Consider the following 27,861-nt stretch of genomic DNA (forward strand, 5'->3'; position numbering starts at 1 on the left):
CTCAAGATGCATCGTATAGAACTACTCTTGACACTTTTGGCACTTACGTTTACAAGCACCTCAGGTAAGTGAATATAATCATTCACAAGCATACTTCATGGGTCCTCTAGAGGGAATATCAAGGTTTCACTTCTTTATGTGGAGGTGGCTATTGAAGATGCTGAATTCATTAAAATTAGTGGTTTTAGATTTTACTTTGAAAGTTACCATTTGGTGTCCCTGGCATAGAGAATAAAAGTTTCATAGAAATGAAATCAAGGGGCACCTGGGTGGCTCAGTTGGTTAAGTGGCTGCCTTCGGTTCAGGTCATCATCCCAGGGTCCTGGGATCGAGCCCCGCATCAGGCTCCCTGCTCAGCGGAGAGCCTGCTTCTTCCTCCCCCTCTGTCTGCCTCTCTGCCTACTTGTGCTTTCTCTCTATCTCTTTGTCAAATAAATAAATAAAATCTTCAAAAAAAAAATGAAATCAAGTAAAGAATCATATGGGATTACTGAAAAGGAAAAGATTTAGTCCTCTGAGTTTATGCAGAGAAAACAGAATTGTATCTGGAAACAAATTACATTTGTCTGAGATGAAAATCTGCTTTATGTTATTTAAAACTGAAGAGTTCACAGCCATCTTTATTATTGATTTTTAGCAAGTTTTACACACATTCTTTTTCTCCCAACATGAAGGCCAAGATTCATCTCATTATTTAGGTAGTGAAGACAGTGAGTGGGAATGCCTTACAGGTCTTGAGGGAAGTATTTGAGTTAGAAGGAATACATAAGAAAGACTGCATAGACTGGGCAAAACAAGTAGGCTTTATATCAGGTGGCAGGTACCAGTTTTAACTGATTAGCAGTGATGGCTTGGAGACTTTTATCAAGAAGGATTCCGTGGCTTCATCAGGATCCTTTGGAGAAGAGATTCATGACTGATTAGCAAGGTTCTCCTTGTGCTTTGGAGGAGAAGGTGGGAAGACAAGTATTGATTTGCCTTGATCTATTAATTAGGAGAGAGTAACACATAAGCCCATATCCCCTACTTTGAGAATTACTGCTGAAGAGATAGGGAATTTAAGTTCTTGATACTTTCAAATAATTCCAGTCCAATGTTTACTTAAGTGGGCCCATTTTTGTTGAGATCCAGACAGTGCAATACAACCCAGATGTTAAAGGAAGGAGGTAGATCTGCTCCTCTTGATGCCAGATGACTAATCTTTTAGAAACTGCAGGGTGAAAAAGCAGGGCGCAGGGAAGTGTGCATTGTGGGTACCCTGCTCTGGAGACACACACTAATAACCTTGCCCCCAAGTTACAGTGAAACATGTTTCAGGCTCAAAACTAGTCACACAGCTCATTCTATAAGGTGACTAAGGTCCCAGCTCTTTGTCCTTTTAGGTATCTGAAGAGCACCCTTTGTAAAGGGTTCACTCTGGGCAAATATGACGATATTCTACATGAGGATTCATTTAACCTAGTAGCCGTTGAATGACAGTATCCTATTTATTATCCAAACTCAAGACATTTCCAAACACAGACATCATTCCAAAGGGTCTAGGTTGTTGACCCTGTTGGATTCTTACTCTGTTCATGTAGGAATGGGAGTTCTTGTTCTGGGCAGTCCATACACCTTGAATTCCACTCACTTTTTTTTTCAATCAAAAACAATTTCTAATCAACAAAGCCTATAGTGTGAAGCATAAGAAAGATTAGGTAGCTGAAGCCATTAACTGCCAGGGGAGCGTGAACTTTCAACTCCAACCATCTACCCCTGGAGAGTCTGTAAGCCAGGTTAGGTTTCTACAAATGGTAAGTCCTCCCCCAAAGAAATGGTGAGGCACAGGTGTTTATAGAAGTGTTCTTTTAAGGAGTGGCCAAAACCTAGAAATAACCCGTATGTTCAAAACCCACGGAATGGATAAATTGTCAAATATGAACACAACTGGATGTACATAACTATGAGAAAAAGAACAAATCACTGCTTCATGCAGCAACATGTCTGCCTATCAGAGACATGATGATTTAGGAAAGAATCTAGGCAGAAGAGCACAGACTGTAGGATTTGTGTCCTTTGTTTAATGTATATTACATACCTGAAACGGGAAAATAAGTGAAATTGTTTTTGACATGCCATCCTTTTTGATGTCAATTAAAACTAACACCAACACTTACACATGTATCACACCTTCTATGTTGAAGTAGTGAAATGTAAAATGGAGTTTCTATAACAACCACCAAACACAAGGTTGGTATTCATTAACACTTGTACTTTGAGGTAGATTCAACATCCATGTTTTCAAAAAATACTTCTACCATTTGAGCCACTTCCTCTTTACATTGTGGTTAACAACATCGAGTTAAAACCAGACAGTTGCTTTGAGAAATAGACCCTAACTATAGAGAAGACCATGCCCTCAGAGAAATGCTCTACTTAATTTAAGGATTATCATTCTCAAAATTCAGTTAAAGGGCACTGTTGGTGGGAATGAAAATTTGTGCAGCTACTGCAGAAAACAGCATGGAGGTTCCTCAAAAAGTTACAAATAGACCATACGATTCAGTAATTTCACTACTGGGTATTTATCCAAAGAAAACAAAAACACTAATTTGAAAAGGTACATGCACCTCTATGTTTATTGCAGCATTATTTATAACGGCCAAATATGGAAGCAACCCAAGTGTCCATTGATAGATGGATGGATAAAGACGATGTGGTGGATATATATACACACAATAAAATATTACTCAACCACAAAAAAGAATAAAATCTTGCCACTTGGGACAGCATGGATGGACCTAAATTAGGGCATTATGCTAAGTAAAATAAATCAGAAAGAGAAAGACAAATACCATATAATTTTGCCTATATGTGGAATCTAAAAAACAAAACAAATAAATAAACAAACAAATGCAGACTCCTAAAATACAAAGAAAATATTGGTGGTTGCCAGAAGGGAGGTAGGGAGATGAGTGAAATACATAAAGGGGATTAAAAGTACAAATTTCCAGTTAGTTATAAAATAAATAAATCACAGGGATGAAAATTATAGCATAGGGAGTATGGTCAATAATATTGAAATAGCATTGTATGGTGACAGATAGTAACTACACTTATCATGGTGAGCACTGTGTAGTGTATAGAATTGTTGAATCAATATGTTGTACACCTGAAGCTAATATAACACTGTATGTTAATTATACTTGAATAAAATAAAAGGGCATGCTGGAGCCGCTGGAGAACAGGATATGGAAAGGGTCCATGAGCGCTGACTTTGAACTATCAGAAGTTCAAAAGGAGGGGAATGATGACCCTGTCAGCTGAAAAGATCAGATAAATTTCTGAAGACAGAGTATCTGGGTTGATTGAGAAAGAGGGAGGGAAGGAGGGAGGAAGAGAGTGAGCTTGCAAGAGCACTCAAGGAGGGAAGTAACAGATACCCAGATTTGGAGTGATATTGTATTAATCAATTCTTGTCGGTCCACGTGGTAACCCAGAGAGATAATGAACTCACACACACTCTAAGCTACATAGGAGCACCTTAACCATCCCTAGGCCTGCCCAGGGAATGGTCAGGTAAACTGATTGAGAGCACACTTCTGGTGAGACAGGGGAGGAACTCTGAGGCCTCTAGATTTCTTGTTTCCATTTCCATGGAGACTCCCCAGCTAGGGATGTTTTGGGGGTAGGTGTGGCAACACGGTGACCTCTGTGGCTTTCGTTAGGAGGAATCTGTAATGTGTAACATCTTCTTTGAAAAGATTTCACTGCATTTATCTGTCCTCTAGCTATGGTCGGTTAAGTTTTGGTTGTGTCCTGTTTGGTAAAGGTGTTGGAAATGTCTACATTTATGCCCTGAGAGTGTCCTAGTGTTGGAAAGATTGACTTTCTGTCTCTTAGTGTTGGAAAGATTGACCCTTTTTAAAATGAGAACTCACAAGACTGAGACATTGAGATTGCTCAGGACTTTCTTACTCACCTGGCTTATTTGCCTCATGCGTTAGGAAAGAAAACATTTACCTTTGTCATTCTGTTTTTGTTTTTCTTTTACTTTGCTAATCTTATGAAGAAACTTGTACTTCACGTTTTAACATCACCGCAGTCAGAGGGGAACCTTTCTATCTGAGATATTGCTCATCAGCATCTGAGCCCAAGAATGAAACAGCCATCATAAAATGGTACAAGAGCAGTGGATCACAGGGGCGCATTGAGCTAAACTCAAGCAGTTCACCCAGAATTTCTCTGCACGATTATGTTTTGGAGTTTTGGCCAGTTGAGTTGGAGGACAGTGGATCTTACTTTTTCCAAATGGGGTGAGTATAGCTTCTCTTTGTGTTAGTATATTTCATAGCACTCTTGGACTTAGTTCAGCAAATCAGATATACAGCATCTGAAAGGATAATCCATGCATTAGGCTCTCCTACAACATGCAATAAATACTTCATTATGGAAAAATTAAATATTTGCCCTTGTGTTTATCTTCTTAGTGATCTTAACAAAAGATTACCTTAATATCTCTTTTGGGGGATCCTTACCAAAGATAAGTGGGTACCAAATGCAATTCATTTTAAAATTCAGCTGCTCCTATTGTGTAGAGTTGTTGGTCAAATTGGATAAGTGAAGACTCCATAATGAACATGTGGTGAAGGGGGGCAATGTCAGCTTCCTGGGTGGCACCCTCAGGCTGGGGCGAGGGGTCGGAACTGGTGTAGACTCATCCCAGTCCAGTTTTCTGGGGTTTGTTGAGTATCAGGTGGTAGTGTGAGTGAAGGATATGTGGGTCTTGCAGCCAATCACAGACCTACAGCCAGGGGCAGTGAGAGAGAAGAGCCCAGAAAAGGCTTTGCACGACTTTCATGGGACAGACCCCTATAGTCTATGCCAGGACACTCATCATCAAGAGTCCAAGAGTCATAAGTTCTTTGAAATGAGAAAAACCAACTGAATGTTTCAGTGATTATCACTGAACTAGGTTCTCTTTATACTTTATTTGGTGAGCTGGGAAGGAGCAACTGGGACAAGCGATGTTCTATGTGATGGATTATTAGTCTTGATGACATGGTGTTTATCTGGCACATTTGTGGTTCTGTGTATGTACTTGCCTCTGCGTGTGAGTATGTGTGTAGTTTTATAGAGATCTGAGGCTGACCTGTGAAAGATAGCTGAGGGCCAGGTGAGGGGAGCGGTGGTGGTGTGCTCTCAGATGTAGTAGATTTCTGGGGTGGGTCCTGATCATTATCAACAGTGCTATCGAGAGCAGAGTGAGATAATCACGGTGAAACCTTGTTATCACTCATGTGGTTTTGCACAAAATGAGGTCATTTTGGTTTGTTTCTATACATAGGAACCCCCAGGAGTCAGAAAGAAATTCAAGAACTCTTTTCCTGTTGTTTGTTTTGACCAGTGAATTTTATGTGTTCTTTGAAGAGTGACGATTCTAGAAGTAGGTCACAACTGGGTCTTTTCACACTAATGTAGAATGAATACTCGCAAATGGGGTAAAAAAAAAAAAAAATCTCCCTAGTCCTGATTGAATAAAGGCATGATTTAAATGCAGGAAGTACCCCAGACAGGGCAGGAAGAGCAAATTGAGGGGAAGAGTCAGTTATCCACAAACATCGCTTGGAGACAGATAGGGACAGAAGGCATTAACTGTCTCTCTGATACGGAGGGTGGAGAACACAGCCTGGATTAGGAAGGAAGAGTGGAAGCATCAAATAGAGACAGGCTGTCGGAGAAGTGTGGAAAACGAGGAAGACGATCAGACAGGGCAGGAGAAACAAGGTGGCTCAATGGCTGTGGTGATGAACTTTGAAAGGTGCTGGAGGCTGACGAATAACGTGAGACTAATGTGATGGAATGAGGAGAGGCCTTAACAGTGGTTTTGGGAAAAGCAGTGGGCAGGGTGCAGCACCTGGGTGGCTCAGTCAGTTGAGCTGAGCATCTGCCTTTGGGTTTGGTCGTGATCCTGGGGTCCTGGGGTCGAGCTCTGCATCGGGCTCCCTGCAGCAGGGAGTCTGCTTCTCCCTCTCCCCCAGCTTGTGGTCACTCTCTCTCTCTCAAATAAATACATAAAATCTTTAAAAAAAGAAAACCAATGGGAATCTACACAGGTTGTTTTGGACACCCAGGGGCATTGAAGTTGGGGATGTCTTCAAATTTGGGTCACTGGTGAACAGTATCGTGTGTGTGTGTGTGTACGTGTGTGCGTGTGTGCACAGATTTAGGTGAGCAAGCCTCTGTAATTTCATGTGGAATCCATCCATTAGAACCATAATCCTTTCATTTTTCAGGAGCCCTCTGCTAATAATCAAAGGCCTCTGGAGACTGATACTTGAATCCTGAAGTCAGATCAAATTTTAAGGAGGAAATCCACCAAGAAAGGAGGGGATGCAGGAGAGAGGGTGTTTTCGATGCTAGAGGGGAGGGCATGAAAATAGAGAGAAAAGCACATGCAGGAGTCTCATAGTCATGTTCTAGATTGACAGGCAGCAAGATTGACTTGGTAAGGGGCCTCCCATTAATGGGCTAGAGCTTTTCAAATCCCCTCTTGTGTGGCAGGAGTGGCTCCTGTGACCAAGAATGGATGGCCCTGTGGGAGAATAGGATGGTCACAGCTTTGGTCAGTTGGCCTCAGCTTCACAATGGCCTTCAAGCTCCCCAAGCAAGGACAGTGTCCCCTTGTTCCCACATTCCCAGGGCAGTGGCTGGGACATGGAGGTGTTCTGTCAGTCAGGACTTACTGAGAGTTAGGAATTGAGGATTGCAGAGGTAGAGAACAATATGGCCCGATAAGATGGAAATATGCATGTACTGTCTTCCTTGTAAGTGACAGGACAGAAAGATCTGGAACTATATCTCTGTCCAGCTCAGCGGCGCTGAAGTCGGGGAAACATTAGACACACTTGGGAAGAGGATGATGCCAATGGGATTCTGAATCCTTTCCAAGGGCCGGGTAGCTCTATCATGTTCCATGGCCATTGACCTACAGCCTTTAACCTTTAGGACAGCTTGTCAAGCCGCCCACCACTTCCCACCCAGCCCAGACCAATCTTGTATGAATGCACACCCAAGGGAGGGGCCAGACTCACCTCGACTGTGAGAGCATAGTATTGGGCAGTGCAGTCCTGGCCTTTAGCACCAAACTGAAGTGTGTTTGCGTCCTGACCCTGCCGCTGACCGGGTGTGGGAACTTGGGCCAGGTATTCAGCTTTAGGTGAGGTTTAGCTTTCTTATCTCACATAAGAGAAATCGCCATCCCCGTTGCACATGCGTGGTGCAATGCCCGGAGCTCAGTGAGTGTTAGTCTTCCTTCCACGCTACTGTAGACTTAGAGGGGGGACTGCAGGAGCCTGTGGTGGGTACAAAAGGCACACCGGACAACTTAAAACACGTCTGTTGTGTTTAGTATGGGGATCCATATAGTGCATGTGCAGTTTAAACAAACATCAGGTTGCAAACATTTCCTTGTTTCCTGGCCAATAGAACATTATTGTAGAAGGTAACACTTTTTAAAAATGTTTTAACTTAAGGGGCGCCTGGGTGGCTCAGTGGGTTAAGCGTCTGACTCTTGATTTCAGCTCAGGTCATGATCTCAGGGTTGTGAGATCGAGCTCCTTTTTAAAAACTGTGTTAAAGTTGTTTCCTCTTCCAGATTACTAATTTCTAATCAAAAGGAACAACATCAATAAAATCGATTCAAACTAATGTTTGCTCAGTAAAGTCCTAATATAGTTATGCAGCCACTCCAGACTTGGCTTTACTCAACAGTAAGAGAAGAGGATTAGAAGAAATTGCCCAGAGAAATATAAAACCCAATGCATATATACAAACTTCCAGGAAACAAGTTCAGGAGTTTGTTTGTGGATCTCATCAATCCACTGCTACTGTCCCATCCTGGTTTAAGAATCTTTGAACTTGTACATTTTCAAAGATCATTGAGGTTTTAAACATTTCTGTCCAGACACCCATAATATATGGTCTGCAGTAGGGTGTGTGTGTGTGTGTGTGTGTGTGTGTGTAGGACTGCTCAGGTTTTTCTCTTTCACAGCCCCTTACCCTTGTCCCATGATAATTGTTAAATTTCTTGCTGCACTGAACCAAAATGGGGCAGAGCACGGTCTGGGCATCAGGGAATGAGCCTCTTTATACAAAAATAAGGAAAGGTTTTCACTGGATGGATTGGTTACTAAAAGGTGGTATTTGCAAAGTCTCTGTACTAATTATAAAATACTTTGAAACCTTTATTTCATAGAAATGATACGCATGAATGGAAATTAAATGTCATTGGAAAAAGTAAACACAGCTGTTTTGCTGAAAAACAACTAATTAGTAAAACTGTGGAAGTTCAAAAATCTTTGCATGTAAACTGTAAACAAAATACATACTATCAAAAACTGGTCAATAGAACATCACTGTATAAGGTAACACTTCTAAAATATTTTAACTTAAGGGGCGCCTGGGTGGCTCAGTGGGTTAAGCGTCTGACTCTTGATTTCAGCTCAGGTCATGATTTCATGGGGCGTGAGATCGAGCCCTACGTCAGGCTCCAAGCTGAGCAAGAAGTCTGCCTGAGAATCTCGCTCTCCCTCTCACCCAGCCCCTTACTCCCGCTCTCTCTCTTAAATAAATAAATCTTTAAAATATATTTTAAATTGACGAATAAAAGACAAAAATCCAAAGTGAGGATCTGCTGGCTGTGGAGCATCCTTGTCTTGTCACGTACAAGCTGCCTGACCCCTCGACAGCTCAGCTGGACCGTCTGAGCAAAGTGTCCCAGCAGGGTTGCTCAGATGAGCTCCTGCCCCGTATTAAGTGTTTGATAAATGGTAACAGCTTCCTCTTCCTTGTCCCTCTTTCATTTTCCTTCTCTTTTGATAAATTAAATTTTAGGAATGCTAGCTTAGGGATTTTTATTTTCTTCTGCCACATATATTTAAAATTTTAAATTCTATTGTATACAATATTTTGTATTGTATATGTATTTTTTCTAAACATATGAGTTCCTTTTATAAAAATGGAAGATGGAAAAATGCACAATGAAGATAACAGAGCTCACTCAGAATTCCACCAGCCAGAGACGTTGGGATTTTTGTGGGTGTAAACATCTACTTTTAAAAAGTGATATTTTAAAAAAAATTTTCTTAAATAAAAATGGTATTTTTAATGGCTTGTATTTTTCCTTTATCCACTAAAAATTATATTGTGATTATTCCCCTACCTCTTTAAACATCCTTCTAAACGTGGGATTCCATTGTGTATTACACTTGTGTCCAACGAATCCCCTGGTATTGTGCATTTGTTAGTTTCCTACTTTCCACTATTATTTACAAAGCTAAAATAAGTATCATTCTCGTAAGTCTTAGGGTGTATGTATGATTTTTATTCTTCAGTCACATCCCTAAAAGTAGAATTATTGGATCAAAGGCTATGAGCACATTTGTGGCTTTTGCTCCCCATTATTAAACTCCTCTCCAGGGAGCTATGCTAGTTCAAAACCTTCTTTTCCAACACCACCACACACTGTGAAGTCATACCATTAGAACATTTAAAAATCTGACATGCAAAATTTCTGTAATTTTTAGTAGTTTTTTCCCCATTTCTTTTCTTAATAATAAATTGAACATCTTATATATTTATTGCACTTTAGGATTACTTCTTTTGTGGATTATCTATTTTCTTCAGCTGGTGTACCTTTTACTTGAATTGTAAGAGCTCTTTTAGACAATACTATGGAGATTATATATACATTCACATATGTATCATATATAAACTTATAGTATACACATACATAATACATAGACATACATAAATTACATATATGCAGACACCCAACACAAATTATATTATTTCTATAGAAGAACAAACCTGAAAAATGTGACTCTGTTATGGAAATTTTAAAAAGCCGTATGGGAGAGTGAGCCAGACAGAAACCCTTCAGAAAGTTGAAGCTACAGATGATTTCCTAGAAATCTTTGTTTGCATATTTTGCTTCACCACTGTTTACTTGTGATTTTTCAAGGAGAGCTCTTATCCAAATGTTTTCTAAATGTCTGAGTCAGTCCTGAGTGGGCTTGACTCTATTTCCTGTCAAATGTGCAAATATTTAACAGTACCTGTAATTTTGTGAGGTTCAGTGTACAGGTTTCAAGAAATCTCAACATGTGGATATTTAAATTTAGAAAATAGATCTATTGAGGATGTTTCTAGCTAGATGATTAAACACAAGGTTCACTATTCTCAGCCTATTTACATTATCATGGCCTATCTGAGGGGAGGAGAGCAAGGAAGCTAAATCAGTAAACAAATGATTGGAAATAAAAATGAAGAGTCTTTGATATTTAAATGTGCTTTGGAAAAAAACAGTTTGGGGTCATAAAAGTTTGACATGTACAGAAACAATTTACTGAAGTGAGGACACACGTGGGTGCTTCCATGCTAAGCACCCTCTGGGCTTAGCCCCAGTTGCTGCCAGCTTTGGCACCTTCAAGAGAGGTCTGTGGGCAGTACATTCTCCTTGTTCCTAAGCAGGAACAGTGTTGCATAGTCAAGGTTAGCAATTTAGTTCCCATTTTCCATATCTGGATCTTAGATTGCTTAGAACCTCTTCCATGGGTGACTGATGGCTAGATTGAAGAAGGTGGCTTTTTTGTTTTTATTCATTCCTGTGACCTATATGGAAATTTGTGATGGAGAGACATGTTTGTGTGTGCCTATGGATTTGAATATTCTTGATACATTTCTGATCAGTCTACTGTCTTCTGGTGGAAGACATCAAGAGGATGGGTGGTTTGCTAGGTACTCAGGTCTCTGAGTAATTCTGCTCCCACCTCCACTACCCACCCCCAGGATGGATAGTCCTGAGTATATGGACTTAAACTAAAAGTGTTACAAAATAGAGTTGTGCAAAAAGTTTTCACCCAAGCAAGGATTTTTTTGTTGTAGTGATCACTCTCTCTCTCCTCCTTTACCTCCTTCCTTCTACCCCTCCTTCCCTTCTCCCTCTCCCTTTGTCTTTACTCCTCCACCCCCCTAATGTGTAAAAGAGAGAGATTAAAAGAAAATGACAGGAGCAGCTACAGCACCCCCTATATTCTATTTCCCAGCATGTATTAGTAACAACAGTAATAACAGTAATGGGACTATGTTTCATTGTTACCGCAGAGGCAGTACCAAATCACTGGGGCATCTACTCAGAAATTGCTAGTTTTCAGTTTCCCCCTTTTTTTTAAATAAAAATCTTTTATAAATTTGAATCAATATAATATGATACTGCTTTTACTTAAAATATTTTAACTTGCTTTTCTTCTTCTTCTTCTTTTTTTTTTTTTTGCAAAACAGAACTGTGAAAAGATGGAGAACAATAAAAACCCATTTTTACAGAAGAATGCGGAGTTTAAAGATCAGGGATATTACACCTGTATGTTTTTCATTCATCATAATGGAAAACTATTTAATGTCACCAAAACCTTCAATGTAACAATAGTTGGAGGTAAGAGAAATTTTAGAATCGGCAAGAAGCAAATGTATCTTTGTAAAATGAGTTTTCTTTGTAATGCAGGAATCCAAAGGCAACTTACTTGGAGTTGTGACCACATTGCCAGCTCAAATATAAGGGTCAGATCATTTGGGCATCATTCACCACACTGGAAAGATTTTTTTCGGGGGGGGGTAGTAAATGACCTTTATATAGGTGAGCCTCCCATGAGCCAGCATTCTTATTTCTTGTTTGAGTAATTTGAGGAATCTCTTGTTGTTTAGCATATGCTTTCACTCAACAGATATTCTTCGAAGTGTCTATAATTCAACAAACTGTACTGAGCATCAGGAGGTAAAGGAGGCAGGGAAATAGGAAATAAAGTGAGTAATGTACTAGAGAAATTTGATTATAGGCAGGGGAGGTGATAATCCACATAGGAGTACCCTAGTATATGAAACTGGATTCATCTGTGAGGTGTTAAGGGTGCAGAGAGAGTCCAGAGGAAGATCAGAGTCAGGAGACTCCGAGCTGAGTTTAGAGGTTGAACATGAGATGGGCAGGAGGACATGCCGGGGACAGGGTGCTCTGGGTTTTCAATGATATACTTCAAGTTTTAGTAGATGGCATACTGTCTTAAAGATGTTCTTTTACACCACCCCTCCCCCAGGGCTCCCAGTGACATTCCTGAGCGGGGGGGGGGGGGGGGGGGGGGGGGGGGGGGAAGACAGATCCAGAGAAAGATAAGCAATAGCAATTTTCTACAAAATCACCCCTTTGTCCTTGAATCAATTCATGTCCCTCAATATTCTCAAGACCTGAGAGTTCCTACTTTCTCTGGTGGCATCCCAGGTCCTGCTGTCTGCCTGTACGTATTCCACGCTTGCCCAGAGAGTCTGAATCCCAGAAGAACCAAATCTGACTCGCTTGGAGTTTCACTTTGCAAGTTTCATCCTCCAGTTCTTAGGCACACACTCACCACTCGTTTCTCTACCCTTCACTCTGCAGCATCACACTTCCCGAGAGGGCTTAGGTAGGGTTGGTGCCGGAGAGCCCCCCAGGCTCCCTTCACTCCTTCTGCACATACATTGTGTTTGCTGAGCACCGGTAAGCCCCAGGAGTTTGCTGAGCACTGGGAATGACTGCTCTGTACATTACTTGTAAATGCCCCAGAAGCACCAGCTGTACCAGAAGGGAGAGTCTAGGTCATGAAGAAAGTTGCCAGTGCTGATCTTTGGACTAACAAGAACTTGACAGCATAGCAGGTTGAATGTGTGCTCTCAGTATTCTGCAGTTATTAGCTCCCTAGGTTGTATGACAGCATTCAGAGGGAAGCTGAGGCTGAGAGTATTAAGTACCTCTAGTCAGGGTCAGAAGTCACTCAGGAACAGAAGCAGAGCTGAGCCTGCAGGTGTGGACATCCCTGCAGGGCCAGGACTAAGGTGAGGCAGGTGAGTCATCCAGAGCACAAAATTGAAGGGGTGTTTCCCTCAGTGCTTGCGCGGGAAGGGTCGACACCTGAGAGCGAGTGCCTTGCCTACCTCACAGAGTAGAGTCCCTGTCCCCAATAAATCTGTGAGGAGTTGAGGAGAGCAGACAGGAGGAATAAAGGCAGAGCAGAAAGGCATTTCCCCGGGACTTTGCCTCTAAGTCCTGCAGGTGGGTTTGTCCGCCTGGATGGACATTTTCCTCTGGCGTTTAGCTGCAGAAGCCACAGATTTGAGCTGAGGGAAACCCAATTCAGTGTGTTTTCTCCGGTTACATTAGCTTTGAGTTGACGGAAAGCGAAACGACGAACACTATCAGCTGCAACCATTAGTTAATGAAAATACGGCAGAAGTAAGTGTAAAGTGATGACTATTAGGATCTTTGTCACGTGGTATAAGCGTGTTACTACAAATACTTGTCTTAGAGAAGCTCAGTGCAATGCTGATGCATTTTTCTTTTCTTCTTTCACTTTTAGATCGCAGCAAAATAATTCCTGTTCTTCTTGGACCAAAGCTTAACTATGTGAAGGTGGAATTAGGTATATTTCGACATACATATATTCTGCATTTAGGAATGGGGGTATAACTGAGTCTTCCAAGGTTAAATCTGATTCATGATCGATCCATATTGTGTGTGCATCACACGTGCCAGGTTTAGTGAAGAACGTTACAAAGAGAAGAAAAGCCTATCATTGTTTGAATGTTGCCATTTGTAGGCTGGTGAAAACGAATAGTCTGTTGAAAACATTATAGAACCACTTGTGGTTTTTAGATAGGTTTTTCGTCACCCTGCTGTGGCTTTTCTGTAATAGTCTTTATGGCCACTTTTAAATATGAAAACTCCAGGGGCACCTGGGTGGCTCAGTCCTTAAGCGTCTGCCTTCGGCTCAGGTCATGATCCCAGGGTCCTGGGATCCACGGGAAGCCTGCTTCTCCCTCTCCCACTCCCCGTGCTTGTGTTCCCTCTCTCGCTGTGTCTCTCTCTGTCAAATAAATAAATTAAAATCTTTAAATAAATAAATAAATATGAAAACTCTATGAGAGAACACTCTGGAGGAATGATTCAGACTTATTCTGTGGTCTGAATATTTGATTGATGAATCAAAGGGCTTTGAATCAATGGACTTAACTGACTGTACATTTAAGATTTGCCTAGACAGGGCTTGATGAAATCAATGCATCCAGTTGCATAAGTAATTCCTTTCCAAAAGGGAAGGAAGGAAGGAAAAGAAGAAATTAACATATGCTACACCATGTTTTGTATTAGGTGATTGACATATATTCAAACAACTCCGAGGGGTATTATTCCCATCTTGTGGATTAAATGACCAAAGCCCAGGAGAAAGGGTTCTGTAATTTGTCTAAAGTTAAATCAATAAAAAGTGGCAAAGCTGGGGTCCAAGTTGCTGTTCACTGTTTCCTAAGCCCACACCTTTGGACCAGCATCTGTCACAATCATTTGTGGGACCGCATCTGCCCAACATAGCTCAGATACTTTGCCATTTGTAGTTGTGGTTTGCCTGCTTTTTATTGATTTCTGAACTTAGCTCTATTATTTCTTTCTTCTCATTTGGGGCTTAATTTGCACCTCATTTTTCATTTGTCGACATGGTGACATAGAGAATTAATTTCAGTTAACCTCTCTTGTAGCACATGCATTTTAAACTCTATAAAGTTCCCTCTAATCATGACTTGAGTTGTTTCCAACAAATACGGGTATGCCATATTTTCATTACTATCCGGTTCAAACATTTAAAAAAAAACTTCCCTTGTGATTTCTTCTTTCTTCTATGGATTATTTTTTCTTCTTAATTTCCAAATCTTTGGAGGATTTTCTAGTTGTTTTTTGTTGTTGTTGCTGTTATTGATATCCAGTTAAGTTCCATTCTGGTCCAAGATTATACACTGTATCATTTCTGTCCTATGACATTTGTAGTAACTTGCTTCAGGACCAGAATGTGGTGTGTCTTTGATGAATGTTCCAAGTGCATCTGAAACAAATACGCATTCTGCAGGTTTTGGTTTTATCATGCTGTAAATATCAATTATGTGAAGTTAGCTAATGGTATTATTCAGATCATCTATATTTTAACCACGCTTTTGTGTGTTTTCTTTATCTGTTACCAAGAGATGTTAACATCTGCAACTACGATGGTAATTTATCTCAGTATCCTTTAGTTCCGTCAATCCTTGCTTTATATATGCCGAGGTTATCTTATGGGCATATACAAACTGATGCCTGTTGAATTGATACTTTATCATTATAAAATTTCTCTCTTTATCTATCATACTTCTTTCCTGAGTGCCTACTTTCTCTGATAGTGGATAGACATATCAGTTTTCTTTTGTTTGAGACCGACAGGCTTTCTCGCTCTTTTTTTTTTTTAACATCTTTTTACTTTTAGCATTTCTTTGTAAATCAAATACACATAAAATGTATTTCACATAGATGGCATATATTTGGATCTTTTTTGAAATCCAGTCTGTATAGTGTGTAATCCATTTGCATTTCATGAATTATGGATGGAGGTGGTGTGAAGCCTCTCATCTTGCTACCTGTTTTTTAGTTGGTTTATGTGTTCTTCGGTCCTGTTATTCCTCCCTTCCTTTTGGATTCATGCAGTATTTTTCTTTTCATTATTTAATCTGCTTTGTTTTCTTTTGTGTATCCTTAGTAGTTCTAGAGATTACAATATGTATCCTTGTCTGACTGCAATGAGACAAATGTACATCTCAGCACATTCATAACTTCACAGCATGGGAGGACCTTGCAACAGTTCATTTCATTTGTCCCTCCTACCTCAGGTTGTGCTGTTATTTTATGTATTTCTCTCTTGCAGATGTGCTAAAACTCACAATAGATCACATTATTATTGCTTTAAATAACCCACAGTCTTTTACGTTACTCAAATATTTGTATTTTCTTGTGCTCTTCATTTGTTCCTGTAGTTGCTTGCTTTCATCTGGGATAATTTTTCATGAGTCTGAAAACTGTCCTTTGGGATTTCTTGCAGTGTGGTTTTGCCGGGTGGGGGAGGGGCACGGGGACTTCAGTCCTGTGTTTGTTGTACAGCGTTTCCTCTATGGGGGTTTTCTCTCCTAAGTACTATGAGACTGTAGGAGAAACCGGTCAGCCTTCGCAGCCTCCTCAGCAGTCATCTTGTAAGCCCGTGTGGCTGTCAGACTTTCCACTGGGCTCTCTTTTTTTCTATGAGATTCCCTCTACGCTGTACAAACCAAAACGGATTTCTCCCAAGAATAAGATGGCTGGCTATCTCAGCTTCCCCCCGGAAGGGCTTTTTCCTGACGGCGTTTTCAGCTCAACTGTTTCTCTTTGTTTTCTCTGCGCTTGGGGGTCTATAATTTTTAGCTAATTTCATTTTTGTGTGTGACTTATCCATTTTGTTTTTCTAGAAGTTGCCGTGGGAGTGTTGGTCTGACAGTCCCTACTAAATTGTATGTTGAAAAGAAAGTCCACTGGCCACTCTAAGTTTTAATAATTGATTTAAACATGAACATTTGAAGACAAACCATTTCATATTTTGGTGATGACTTATAATTGCTACCTAATTTCTCTGCTTTATACATTTTTTTAAAATTTAAAAATAAGGCATATCTGTTTTGTTTCTGGAATGTAGCACTATATTATCTTTATATATTAGGTTAACATATAGTGATTATATTCATTTTAAACCTTCGGGAAATCTGAGTTTCTAAGATCAGAACATTGGTTATCAACTTTTATGTAGGAAAAGATGTAGAACTCAACTGCTCTGCTTTGGCGAATGAAAAGGATACGGTTTATTGGAACGTGTGGGAAGAAAATGGAAAGGAACCTAATGTACATGAAGAGAACATAACAAGAACTAGGTATGTATATGCGATACATTATTTGTCACAATATATACAAATCACCTTTTGTTGTAGATACATGATATAAAAAAACACCAGAGTCCTGGACATCTGGGCTCTTTCCATAGTTTGGCTATTATGGACATTGCTGCTATAAACATTGGGGTGCATGTACCCCTTCGAATCGGTATGTTTGTATCCTTTGGATAAATACCTAGTAGTGCAATTGCAAAAGCAAACAAACAAACAAACAAACCCCAGCATCCTGAATCGATGATTGGATGTTTAAGTTTAAATTTTAATTATAATTTACATATTTTATATTTATAATTACCACGCTCTAGGTTGATGGATTATGCAGAAATCTATTGCCAAGATCTAAGCTAGAAAAAGTGAGGCTTTTTCGCATCATTTACAAAAGTAGCTTTTGGTCAGTCAGGATCTGATGGGGATGGGGATTTTACTTAAGCATCTTATAAGATTAGTAATCATATAAGACTCTCCAAAGCTTGTCAGATGTAAGTTTTGTCTCAAGGAAACACTAATGTACCCGTCGCGTACCCTGTGACATTCACTGTTGGCAGATTGACATTGAACATAGTTATTATTGCAGCATTTTGCTGTCAAGAGTCTATTAATGGAAATTAGAAACACAGTAAGAGCAGGTAAAAGAAATTAAAAAATAAACCACGAAGAGGGCATTGGTTAGATGTAAGTACCTAGGAGGCAGCTTTTGGTGCAAAAAGTTTCAAATCACATGCGTATTAGTACTTACGTAGCCTATGGTCTTCCAGTAAGGAACGGTCACACTTATTAAAAGAAAACATGCGAAGCCTGTGGTCATTTAAGTGTTTCTGAATGACTTCGGGTCTTTACTCTACTTAGTAATGTCCTGATACACTCAGGTTTTAGTGAGTAGTGACCCCAAGGTGTCTGTCACCTTGGCTGCACTTTTGAGGCTTTTTTCCTGCCTTTTACACTTCAAAACATTCCTGGTCATCCCACTGGCAGCTCTCGATTCCTGCTGGCACTTGCCTGCGAGCTCCTAATGGTGCAAGGACCGTGGCCTCGCCCGGTAGCGGGCGTGTGAATGCTGGTCCAGCTGAAATACATGCCTTGCCATTGTGTCTCATCCTCAGCATCAGACCTTCGCTCGAGTTCTGCATGTCCCCCTTCTCATGATCTATTGCTAATCTCTGGGGGGACAGAAGACCAACTTGCCAAACTATTTGAAATGGAGCTTAAGCTAAGCTAGGGGAGTAAGGTGGTCTTCCTTTAGAGTTAGGTGCATGAGTTTTTTCCGTCACCTGTTTCGGCTTCTCACTGGCCTTTTGTGCCTTACTTTCGGGGTCTTTCACTGATCTTAGATAGTTGCTATTTCTGGATTGGTGACTTCTGTGCAGAATTACGTTCTAAAATGTATTTGAGACAGTTGGAGGCTACAGTGGGTGCTGTGTCCCGAGTACTAGAGACACCTGCTGCTAGGGGTGTGGCAGGTGAGTGAGTGGCCCCACCTGGGGAAGGCTTTCACAGGTTGTCACTGGTGGGGAAGCTGATGTCATGCGCAGTTGCCTTGCATCAACAACAGCACAATGTGGATCTCTTAAGAAGAGAAAGACAACTTGCTGCTGGTGTTTGTCTAAGTCATTTTCTGACACTCCCTGAACAGCTTAATTGGCATTTCTCATGTGCCTGTGGGCGTGTCTGAGAATAGTGTCATTCTTTTTTATTTTTAAAAGATTTATTTATTTATTTCAGAGAGAGAGAGAGCATGCAAGCAGGGGGAGGAGCAGAGGGAGAGGGAGAGAATCTCAAGCAGACTCCACACTGAGCGTGGAGCCCGACACAAGGCTCTATCCCAGGACCCTGAGATCATGACCTGAGCCGAAGTCAAGAGTCGGACGCTTAACTGACTGAGCCACCCAGGTGCTCCGAATAGTGTCATTCTTAAGTTGATTTTCAATGCTGAACAAATAAAAGTGACCTTTAGGATTGCATGGAGAAACCTGATAGGAATCTGTATTTACGCCAAACCATTTGCAGCCTTGTCACGATTGGTGGAGACCTCCCCGTGGGAGGAAAGCTAAGTAGTTAGGAGAAGAGAAATAGGGGGAAATAATTGAGAGAATATTTTCTTGTGTTTTCAAGTCAGCATCATTACCTTCCAGCATTTTCATTCTGGGCAGTGCACAGCATCATTCCCCAGGTGGTCTCAGGAGGGCTGTTTCTGCCCGCCCTGATGCTCCCTGGAGGAGCCGGGATTCGTGGTGGCCCAGTCTCTGAGTCCCCTTCAGAAAAGGAAGGTTCCATAGAGCCAACAGATCCACTGCTCTTGAGTGTTTGCATGTATGAACTCCTCTCTCGTGGGTAATGTTGCTGGTTATGACCAACGCCTATCACTGAATTATTTCCTCTTTTACAGGACTCCAGATGGCAAATTGTATGCATCAAGAATATTGAGAATTGAGAATATCAATGAAAAAAATCTAGAGTTTTCATATAATTGTGCTGTGGCCAGCGAGGGAGGCATAGACACCATAAACTTTGTCTTGTTGAAAAAAGGTATGAGAAAGTTTTATCGTGGAAGTCTGTGGAAGCTTAGAACGTTGCTGCTGAGACACCCCTCAGAGATCACCACTCCCTCATTTTACAGCCCAGGAAGCAAGTTCCCGAAGGTTGAAATTGTCAACCTTGTGTCACAGGCATTCAGGCTAAACTGGGGCTCAGTCCCCAGCTGGAGTCCCCTGTGCATTGATTTTGTGCAGAGAATGAAAGCACAAACTCTATTCTTTTGCTCTCAATCATATTGTAGACCCAGATAGAAACCAGGGGCCCCGGACAGGGAAGCAGATGCAGCCTGGAGACAGAGATGTGTGGCTGGGTGTTGTGGGGGAGGCAGGCAGGGCAGCTCGGCACAGCCACAATGATGGGAGGCAAGCTTGCAGCTGTGTAGGATGAGACCAATGATACTGGGTGTACTGTTGCCTCCAGCCTACCTTAGCTGGGCACTGGGCACAGGGGGTCCTTGGGTGTGGTCATTCATTCAACAAAGATTAACCGAGGCCTCCCTTCCTTGAACCAGTCCCTGGACCTGGCAGGTGGACAGTTGATGGCTCACATCAGTGGACTCCTAAAGTTTTGCACTGCCTGCCTGATGGAGCATTCCGGAGCCATCCCCCTCCTTCCTCCACCAATACAGTACAACCCAGGTCCATTGGCCCAGAAGCTGCTCAGAAGTGGCTTCATATTATGGATGAAGGCACTAAGAGTTAAGGGCATCAGTGACTTTCCCTAGGACACAGATTAAGTGATGGAGCCAGGCGGGGAGCCCAGATGATCTCAGTTCAGTGCTTGCTCTCTCAAGACTATGCAGTTCATTTATGTTTGCAACATACTAGCTGAGATGTAGGTTTGGGTCCCTCTGCATTTCACCCTGGTATCTTATATCCTAGAGACTCACCTTCCCCAAGTAGGGACAGGCTATATCACAATGCTTTCAGGTCAGGTCTCTGAATATCCTTGTACACATTTTTATTCTTTAAAAATTGGAGTAGAAAGATCAGTACTCTGGACTAAAGGCAGGAATGTGGACTAAGTCGATGGGATGTGTTGGGTTGACAACTGGATTAGTGGTCAGTGTAAAAACTGACAACTGTGGTGTGATGGTGGAAGACACTGGGAAACTGTCATTTCACTTATTATTCCTGTTTTCTTTTTCTTTCTAGAAGAGATGGTTGATATCCCAGGCTACGTCTTCACCAGAGGAATGATCATAGCTGTTTTGATCTCAGTGGTAGCTGTGTTCCTAGTGATTATGGGCGTCATTTATAGAGTTGACTTGGCCCTATTTTATAGACATTTCATGGGAAAAGATGAAACGTTAACAGGTAACGAATATTGTAATACTGGGATTTCTTATCTTATGGCTTCATTAAGAAACCAAAAAAAGAAACACTAATCTTCATTTCATATCATTTTGATTATATTGTTGTCTTAATGTGTGGTAGAAGTTTTCCATAGGAAAAATTGATTTGAACATTGTCTAGTATCATCTTTTCCTTTTTATACTTGTATGTTGCCAAAAACTGTTTGCCAAACAATTGTTAATTGTTTTATACATGTATGTCATGTCCTCCTAAATGCCCTGTGAGATGCTTGTGCCCAGGGGCTATCGTTATTCACACACTATCTGGGCACCTTATATAATGTGCATATTCAATAAACTTCATTTAAATAGAATTGAATTGTATTATGATTCATTATTTTAACCTGACAAAGGAGGCAACCTGATGTATCTGCAAGAACCCTGAACTAGAAGCCAAGTGACCTGGGTTCTAGCTTCCTAGATCTGTGTTTTTCTCTATCTGGTGACTCTTTGTTCCCGTTTCTCTATTTTTAAAGGTAATTTGAAGAAGTCCTCAAGTTTCAAGACAATTACTGAATTGTGTCAACTATAGTTTAATAAAAAAAGATAATTCCTGAATTTAAAAAATCAGTCTAATCCATTGCACTTGCTTTGTGTGTGTGTGTGTGTGTGTGTGTGTAAGACACACAGTTCAAAATGCAAAAAGTCTAAGAGTAGAAAATCGCCCTGTCAGCCTGTCCCATGTCTGTGTTTCCCACTTTGTCTGCCATTGATAGTATATCCAAACAAATATGAATATAGGATCAAATCCCACAGCTGTGTTAAAGACAAATCTGGGCAAATTATGTACACTGTTCTGAATTTTGCTTTGCTATGCTCTGGATGCACTTTGGTATCAGTTTATAACGCCTCCTATTTGTTAGAGTTGTACAGTGTTTTATGTCTGCAGATGTATCCCTGTTTGTTTGGTCACATTTTGGGTTATTCACAACCTCTTGTTATTACAGAAATTATGTGACAGAGAGTTTTGTAGAGTCATCGTTTCATTTGTGTGCAGGAAAAATTCCCCAAAGTGGAATTGCTAGCAATATTAAAGGGTAGATACAGTTGTTAATTGGATAGACATTGCCAATTTGCCCTCCCTACTACCATACTCCTACCACCTTCAAAGAATGGGGGTAACTTTTTTCCCATGGCCTTACCCACAACCTTTTGGCTATGTGCCAATCCGATAGGTAAAAAGTTATATCTCAGTGTAGTTTTCATTTGCATTTCACTTACTATGCAAGAGCGTAATTTTTCATTTGTTTAAGGCTCATTTGTATTTACTTTCTCAAAGTACTCATTCATATCCTTTGCCATTTTTCTATTGGGTTGTTGGCCTTTTTTTCTTGTTTATTTCTAGGAGCTATTTACATTTTAAGGAGGTTAGCCTATTGTCTATAATATGAAATGGAAATATTGTTTCCAGATTGTAATTTGTCTTTTGACTTTGCTTATAGTAGTGTGATATGTGGAAGATATTTTTTATTATTCTTAAAGTATACTTGACACAGTGTTATATTAGTTTCAGGTGTACATTTTTATCATTATGGAAGATTTTTTTTAATGTACTCAAGTTTATCCTTTTATGGTTTCTAGATTTGTGGTCACAAGTAGAAAGACCCTCCTGACCTCAAGTTATGAAAGAAGTCTCATGTTGTCCCTGTGAGATTTTTCTAGATTCATGATTCATATTTACAGCTTTTAGTTAATAATATCAAATGAACAAAGCTAATTAATTCAGCTTTGAGCCTGTGTGTGTATGCAATTTTGGTGATGGAGAGAAATGCTACAACTGAGAGATCTATTTTTGGTACCTTTTGAACAGGTCTCTACTTGCATGGACCAGAACATATCTCAAAATGGGCATTCACTAATATCTTTTTGATCTTCAACGAAGATTTTTTCCCCCTTTCTGTTGTGTTTGATGCAAGTCACAGATAATTTTTTCAGTTCACACTTCCCGCCTCCCAGTGTGGCAGTGCATAGAAACATGTACAGACGGGCTCTACACCAGCTCTTTTTAAAGTACGACCTATGACAGTGATCGGTCATGAAAAAGACAGAAATAGAGACATAAGTACAAAAACTAAAACTTTCATAGCTATTTGATATTGCTGCAATATCCAATAGTGTTTTCACATTTTTTGAAGGATTGGAAATGAAAGAAAGCAATCAACCCAAACCAGTCAAATTAAATGAAAACATGATCATTTGCCTAACACAGTTTGAGAAGCGCGAGCCTGACTTCTTAAAGTCCCAAATATACATTCACATGAGGGTTCCATTTATACAGAACCCAAAATAATTATTATTAGATACTTCCAAATACCCTATCTTAAACACTTCACTTTGTCAGTTATCAAAGCCAGCAAGCCATTCAATTACCTGGGTTTAAAAGAAATTGTAATATAAATTACAAGATTTGCTAAACTAAGAAGAGAATTGCTTGAAATTAGGTATTTGAAAGCCATCGATAGTTGAAAAAACATTTTTTCATTTTTCATGGGTAAGTGTAAAGCTGTATTACTTGTATATCACCATATAAACTTGACTGAATTGTTTTCCTGGTTTATTGCAATAGTAACATCATGATTACAAAAAAAAGGTACCTTTTAAAAAAATGTATTTATTTATTTCTTACATCTTGGTGCCTGTTCTAATCACCGACATAATGATTACAAGTGCAAGCTGTAGCTCTTACACTATTAAATAGCTCTATTTCACAGCAATCTAACAGAATTACTCAGGGCACCCATTTACCGAGTAAACTAGGCACTGGTTCTGTTTTTACCAACTTTTCCTACCTTCGATATGCATGTTAATTCTGCAGGTTTTACCAAAATGTCCTTGCTTTTATATGCATGCAATTCTGCAAAGCAGTTGCTTTCCATCAACAATAGGTTGGGACTTGAACTGCTGAACCTGAATGCTGTAAGTAGAATTGAAGAAGCTTTGCCAGGAACAAAAAGAGTTGTTTTGTGAGCCTGGATGCCACTGAAGATACTAGGCTGAATTGTTGAGCATAGGTGATGTGCATCACAAAGAACATGGACCTAGAATGGTTTTGTCCTTTAGATTTTAATAAAGGATCCAATTATATTTAGTTTTCAACTCAGTAGCAAATTCATAATCCCAATACTATATGCAAGCATAAATCCAACCCCTGTACCATCTAACCAATTGTCATGGGACAGGGATAGACCATTCCCCGCCCACTTCCCCTTCTTCCTCTACCAGTCCCAGTTAGCATCAATTGTATTATTTAGGACCTGACTCAAAATTTCCTTTTCTCAGAAAGTATGTCCCCTAGAGATCACTCTTTAGGCTCTGACCAAGCTGATTCTGTTTGTTTTACTTGTTTTGTTACACTGTCTCACTTCTGCTAATGTGTTATTTGTAAACGTTTTCAAGTTGTTGCATTTGCCTGCTTTCTCTTCTCAGATAGGTTGGATGAAGATAGAAGAGGGTGGTGTATATAATTTTGTAGTTACCCAGTTAGTACAGTGGTCTTTGTTATTTAGGTAACTCTTTCGTCTTGACTTTGTCCCGTTAGCCTCCTGAACACTGCTTCATTATCAGGAATTAAATAGGAGCAGATGTTATTATCGATGAAAACCTTTCAACAGACAGGAAGTTTTCATATTGGCATCTAGGAACATATAATATTTTTAAATATCACAGCATGTGTTACAATAGCATAGTGCTTAAATCACTTCTTTTGTTTCTTCCCGCTTGCCAGTGTAAACGCTCAGCTTTGTTTCTGCCTTTGCCTTTCAGTGGGTCATTTTGAGGGTAGACATTTTAGGATGCTGGTAGGATTAGCTGATACAAGAAAGCCAAGGTGAGATTTGCTTTCCACTCCTGGAACGAGGACATAGTTGGGCTCCTTGGCTTTTTATTGCCTTTAAATTCCTTTAGTTTCTGGATTTATATCTTGTATTTCTCTCCATCCCTCTATGGTGTCAAACAGTGAGAGTCTTAACATACATGCTTAAAAAACAATTTGCTAATTGGCTGCTTGATTAGCATTTGAGGTTTGTGGAGGCTATTTTTTGTTTGTCTTTAATAATAATTGAATTTATTTCTTGTTTTTGACAACTTAAAAAATCAGAGATAAAGAATAATACCTAAAAAGAATCATAGAACCAAAAAATATTTGACGGACCTTGCGAGTTACCTAGTTTAAACATTTTTGTTCTATTTTTTAATTGGTTTTCTGGCAAAAATATTTTCTGTATTCTTTTTTTGAACGACTTCATTGAGCTCTAATCAATATACAAGCAACTGCACATATTTAATGGGTACAATTTGGTGAGTTTGGGTGGGAGGATGCTCTACTTAATTTTTTCCTTTACAATGGTTCCACTCCCATTTTTTGTGACTTTCACTCAAATTTGTACTTAAACTTTTATTTGCACTGTAATTAAAAGAGTAAACCTTATTTCCCTAGATGGAAAAATATACGATGCTTTTGTGTCTTACCTAAAAGAATGTGGACCCGAGAATGGAGAGGAACACACCTTTGCTGTGGAGATTTTGCCTGGGGTGTTGGAGAAACACTTTGGGTATAAATTATGCATATTTGAAAGGGATGTCGTGCCTGGAGGAGGTAAGAAATTTCTATCTGGAATACCAGATAGAAAACTAGTAGAAAGATTTTCTTTTTAAAAGCTGAATAGTGTAGCCTTGCAAAAGGCAATCCTGTTTTGCTTAAAAACAAACATGAACATGATCCTCCAAACCAGAAATAACCAGCTAAATCAATATAATCAATAGTGAGAAAACAAGCCAACTACACTGCTTCTGAGAGTGACCTCCTTGGGGCCCAGACTCTTCATTGCCCTTCCTAGTTCTCTGAACCTTTGGGGAGAGGGCATTCCACTTTCAGAACCAGACCCAGAATCCGCATTGTCCTGAGACATTTATTTAGAAATGCCCCACAGTAAGAACACCCTTCTTGGTAATATTTTGTGCAGCAGGATTGGTTCCTAATTTAATACGTGATCCTCTGGGCTATAAACACAGTTCACTCTTACCGGAAAATACTTGTTCTTTATTGGGTTGACACTGGTGTGAAAATTACAGTAGAGGATAGGAGAGTCGGAAAAGGATAAATAAAGGGAGATTGGTGATTTGTGTCGGATTTTAGTGATGCAATTCAGTTTTTTATTAGTATCTGAATACAAATGACCATAAAACATATATTGAAGCAAATTCCAGTTCAAAGCCAAGAAATTTAGTAACACGTCCATATTTTCTCTGAAATTTTCCAGCACAAGTATTTGAAATCTGGTGTCAGAATAATCTGGGTGCTGATGCATTACCAAGGATGCAATATAAGTGTTTCTACTGCCACCATCATTCCCTCAGCCAACATATCCTGAGTGCCATCCTCGGGCCGAATTCTAAGCTGGGCACTGAAGACATAGCAGTAAATAAGGAATAGCTGTGTTTTCTCCCCCTCCTAGATTATAAATGAGAAAGGGAAAATACGACCAGTTAGAAGGAGAAAATAATACTACTTTTTCATAAACAAATAATAATTAATAAAATAGATTTCTTCTTAGTTCTCAGATGAAAAGAAAGACTGTTTGTATATTTAATTGTAAATAGTTGGGATCAAAACCTCTATTGGAGAAGGGGTAGAGGTCTAGACCAGAAATTGCCAACCCATGGGTCAATTCCAGGCTCTCAGCCTTGTTGAAACACAGCGATGTGCTGTTTAGTTTGTGTATTGTCTGCATTTGCCTTTGAGCTAAATAGCAGAGATGGGTAACACAACGCCGGAAATCGTCATTCTCTGGCCCTTTACAGAAAGTTTGTCAACTTCTGGTCTGGAATCATGGTGGGATATATACATTTTTATCTTTAAATTCGGATTTCAGCGTGCTCCTCCCTGCCTACGGAGAGGCGAGATAGCATCACGGGACTCTGGAAGCAGACCGCTTAGGTCCTGATTCTGATGCTGCCATTTACTGGCTGTGTGACTCTGGGCGAGTTACTTAACCACTCTGTACTTCGGCTTCTTCATCTGTAAAATGTTGGTGATAACGATACTTTCTTCATAGGGTCATTGTGATGCTTTAATGAGTTGATATACATAAAACATCTAGAAGAGGGTTTGGCACAGAGTAAGGGCCAAGTGTTCATTATTGCTGTCACCTAGATGATTGTTTTTAACAGGTGTATAAAGTTGAGAATAAGTGGTTTTTCTTGAGAAAAATTATTAGTGAAGTAGAGTTAAGTAATACAAAAGTAGACCTTCATCTCCTGTCTTCCCTCTTTAATTTTTAATTAGTTCTCTTTAATTATTATGCCACATCTTGCATTTTTAGCTGTTGTTGATGAAATCCACTCACTGATAGAAAAAAGTCGAAGACTGATCATCGTCCTAAGTAAAAGCTACATGTCTAATGAAGTCAGGTATGAACTTGAAAGTGGACTCCATGAAGCGCTGGTAGAAAGGAAAATTAAAATCATCTTAATTGAATTTACACCTGTCAGTGACTTCACATTCTTCCCCCAGTCACTACAGCTTTTGAAATCTCACAGAGTTCTGAAATGGAATGCTGATAAACCTCCGTCGTATAACTCAAGGTTCTGGAAAAATCTTCTTTATCTGATGCCTGCAAAAATGGTCAAGCCATGCGGAGCTGAATCTGAAGTCTTACCTGTTCTTTCACGGTCCTGACCTTTAGGAAAGCTGAACATAAGAAAGAACTCTTGGCACTCTGGGCCTAGAGTGGATGAGCCTGTTTTTAACAAAGGGCATTATTAAAAATATTTACCTCTCTGAAAATCCTACTTACAGCTTGAAGATGACAGTCGTCATTATGTTGCCAGGGATAAGACTGAACACTGAGCCGTGGTCATGTGCTCCCAGAGGAACCTGGGATTCCAAAGAAATGCATCTCCTGTTTCTTCCTCCTCAATAACTGGCTACAGGTGCTCATTCTCAATCCATGTTCAGCAACTGTGAGGCTGATATGCCTTATAAAAAGGGTACATCTTTACATTTTTAATGCTAATGATTGAATTAAAGGATTGTAAGTTCATGAAGTGGCATTTTCTATGATCCAGTAGGTGACGTAATAGCAGGAACGGTGTCTTCACTCTCCCACAGTGCAGCCTACCTCTAAGCACCATGGATAGTG

General features: G+C 40.0%; 1 protein-coding gene across 1 annotated transcript; it reads left to right on the top strand.

Annotated features, from left to right (window-relative positions):
* IL18R1 (interleukin 18 receptor 1) lies at positions 1-27,499 on the top strand. Its single transcript, XM_032419826.1, has 10 exons — positions 1-64; positions 4,052-4,295; positions 8,237-8,405; positions 11,323-11,473; positions 13,422-13,484; positions 16,695-16,815; positions 19,220-19,359; positions 20,523-20,684; positions 25,158-25,316; positions 27,043-27,499. The coding sequence occupies exons 1-10, from the start codon at positions 7-9 to the stop codon at positions 27,396-27,398; spliced, it is 1,623 nt and encodes a 540-aa protein (XP_032275717.1). The 5' UTR covers positions 1-6; the 3' UTR covers positions 27,399-27,499.
* Positions 27,500-27,861: the final 362 nt, after the last annotated feature.

Source organism: Phoca vitulina, unplaced genomic scaffold (assembly GCF_004348235.1).
Source record: "Phoca vitulina isolate PV1807 unplaced genomic scaffold, GSC_HSeal_1.0 scaffold22, whole genome shotgun sequence".
In the NCBI taxonomy this organism is placed as follows: domain Eukaryota; kingdom Metazoa; phylum Chordata; class Mammalia; order Carnivora; family Phocidae; genus Phoca; species Phoca vitulina.

Coding starts and splice junctions, on each gene's coding strand:
- IL18R1 (XM_032419826.1), top strand. CDS start 7: ATGCATCGTATAGAACTACTCTTGACACTTTTGGCACTTACGTTTACA. Junction 11,474..13,421: donor CAATGTAACAATAGTTGGAG/GTAAGAGAAATT, acceptor TTTCACTTTTAG/ATCGCAGCAAAATAATTCCT. Junction 20,685..25,157: donor AAAAGATGAAACGTTAACAG/GTAACGAATATT, acceptor TTATTTCCCTAG/ATGGAAAAATATACGATGCT.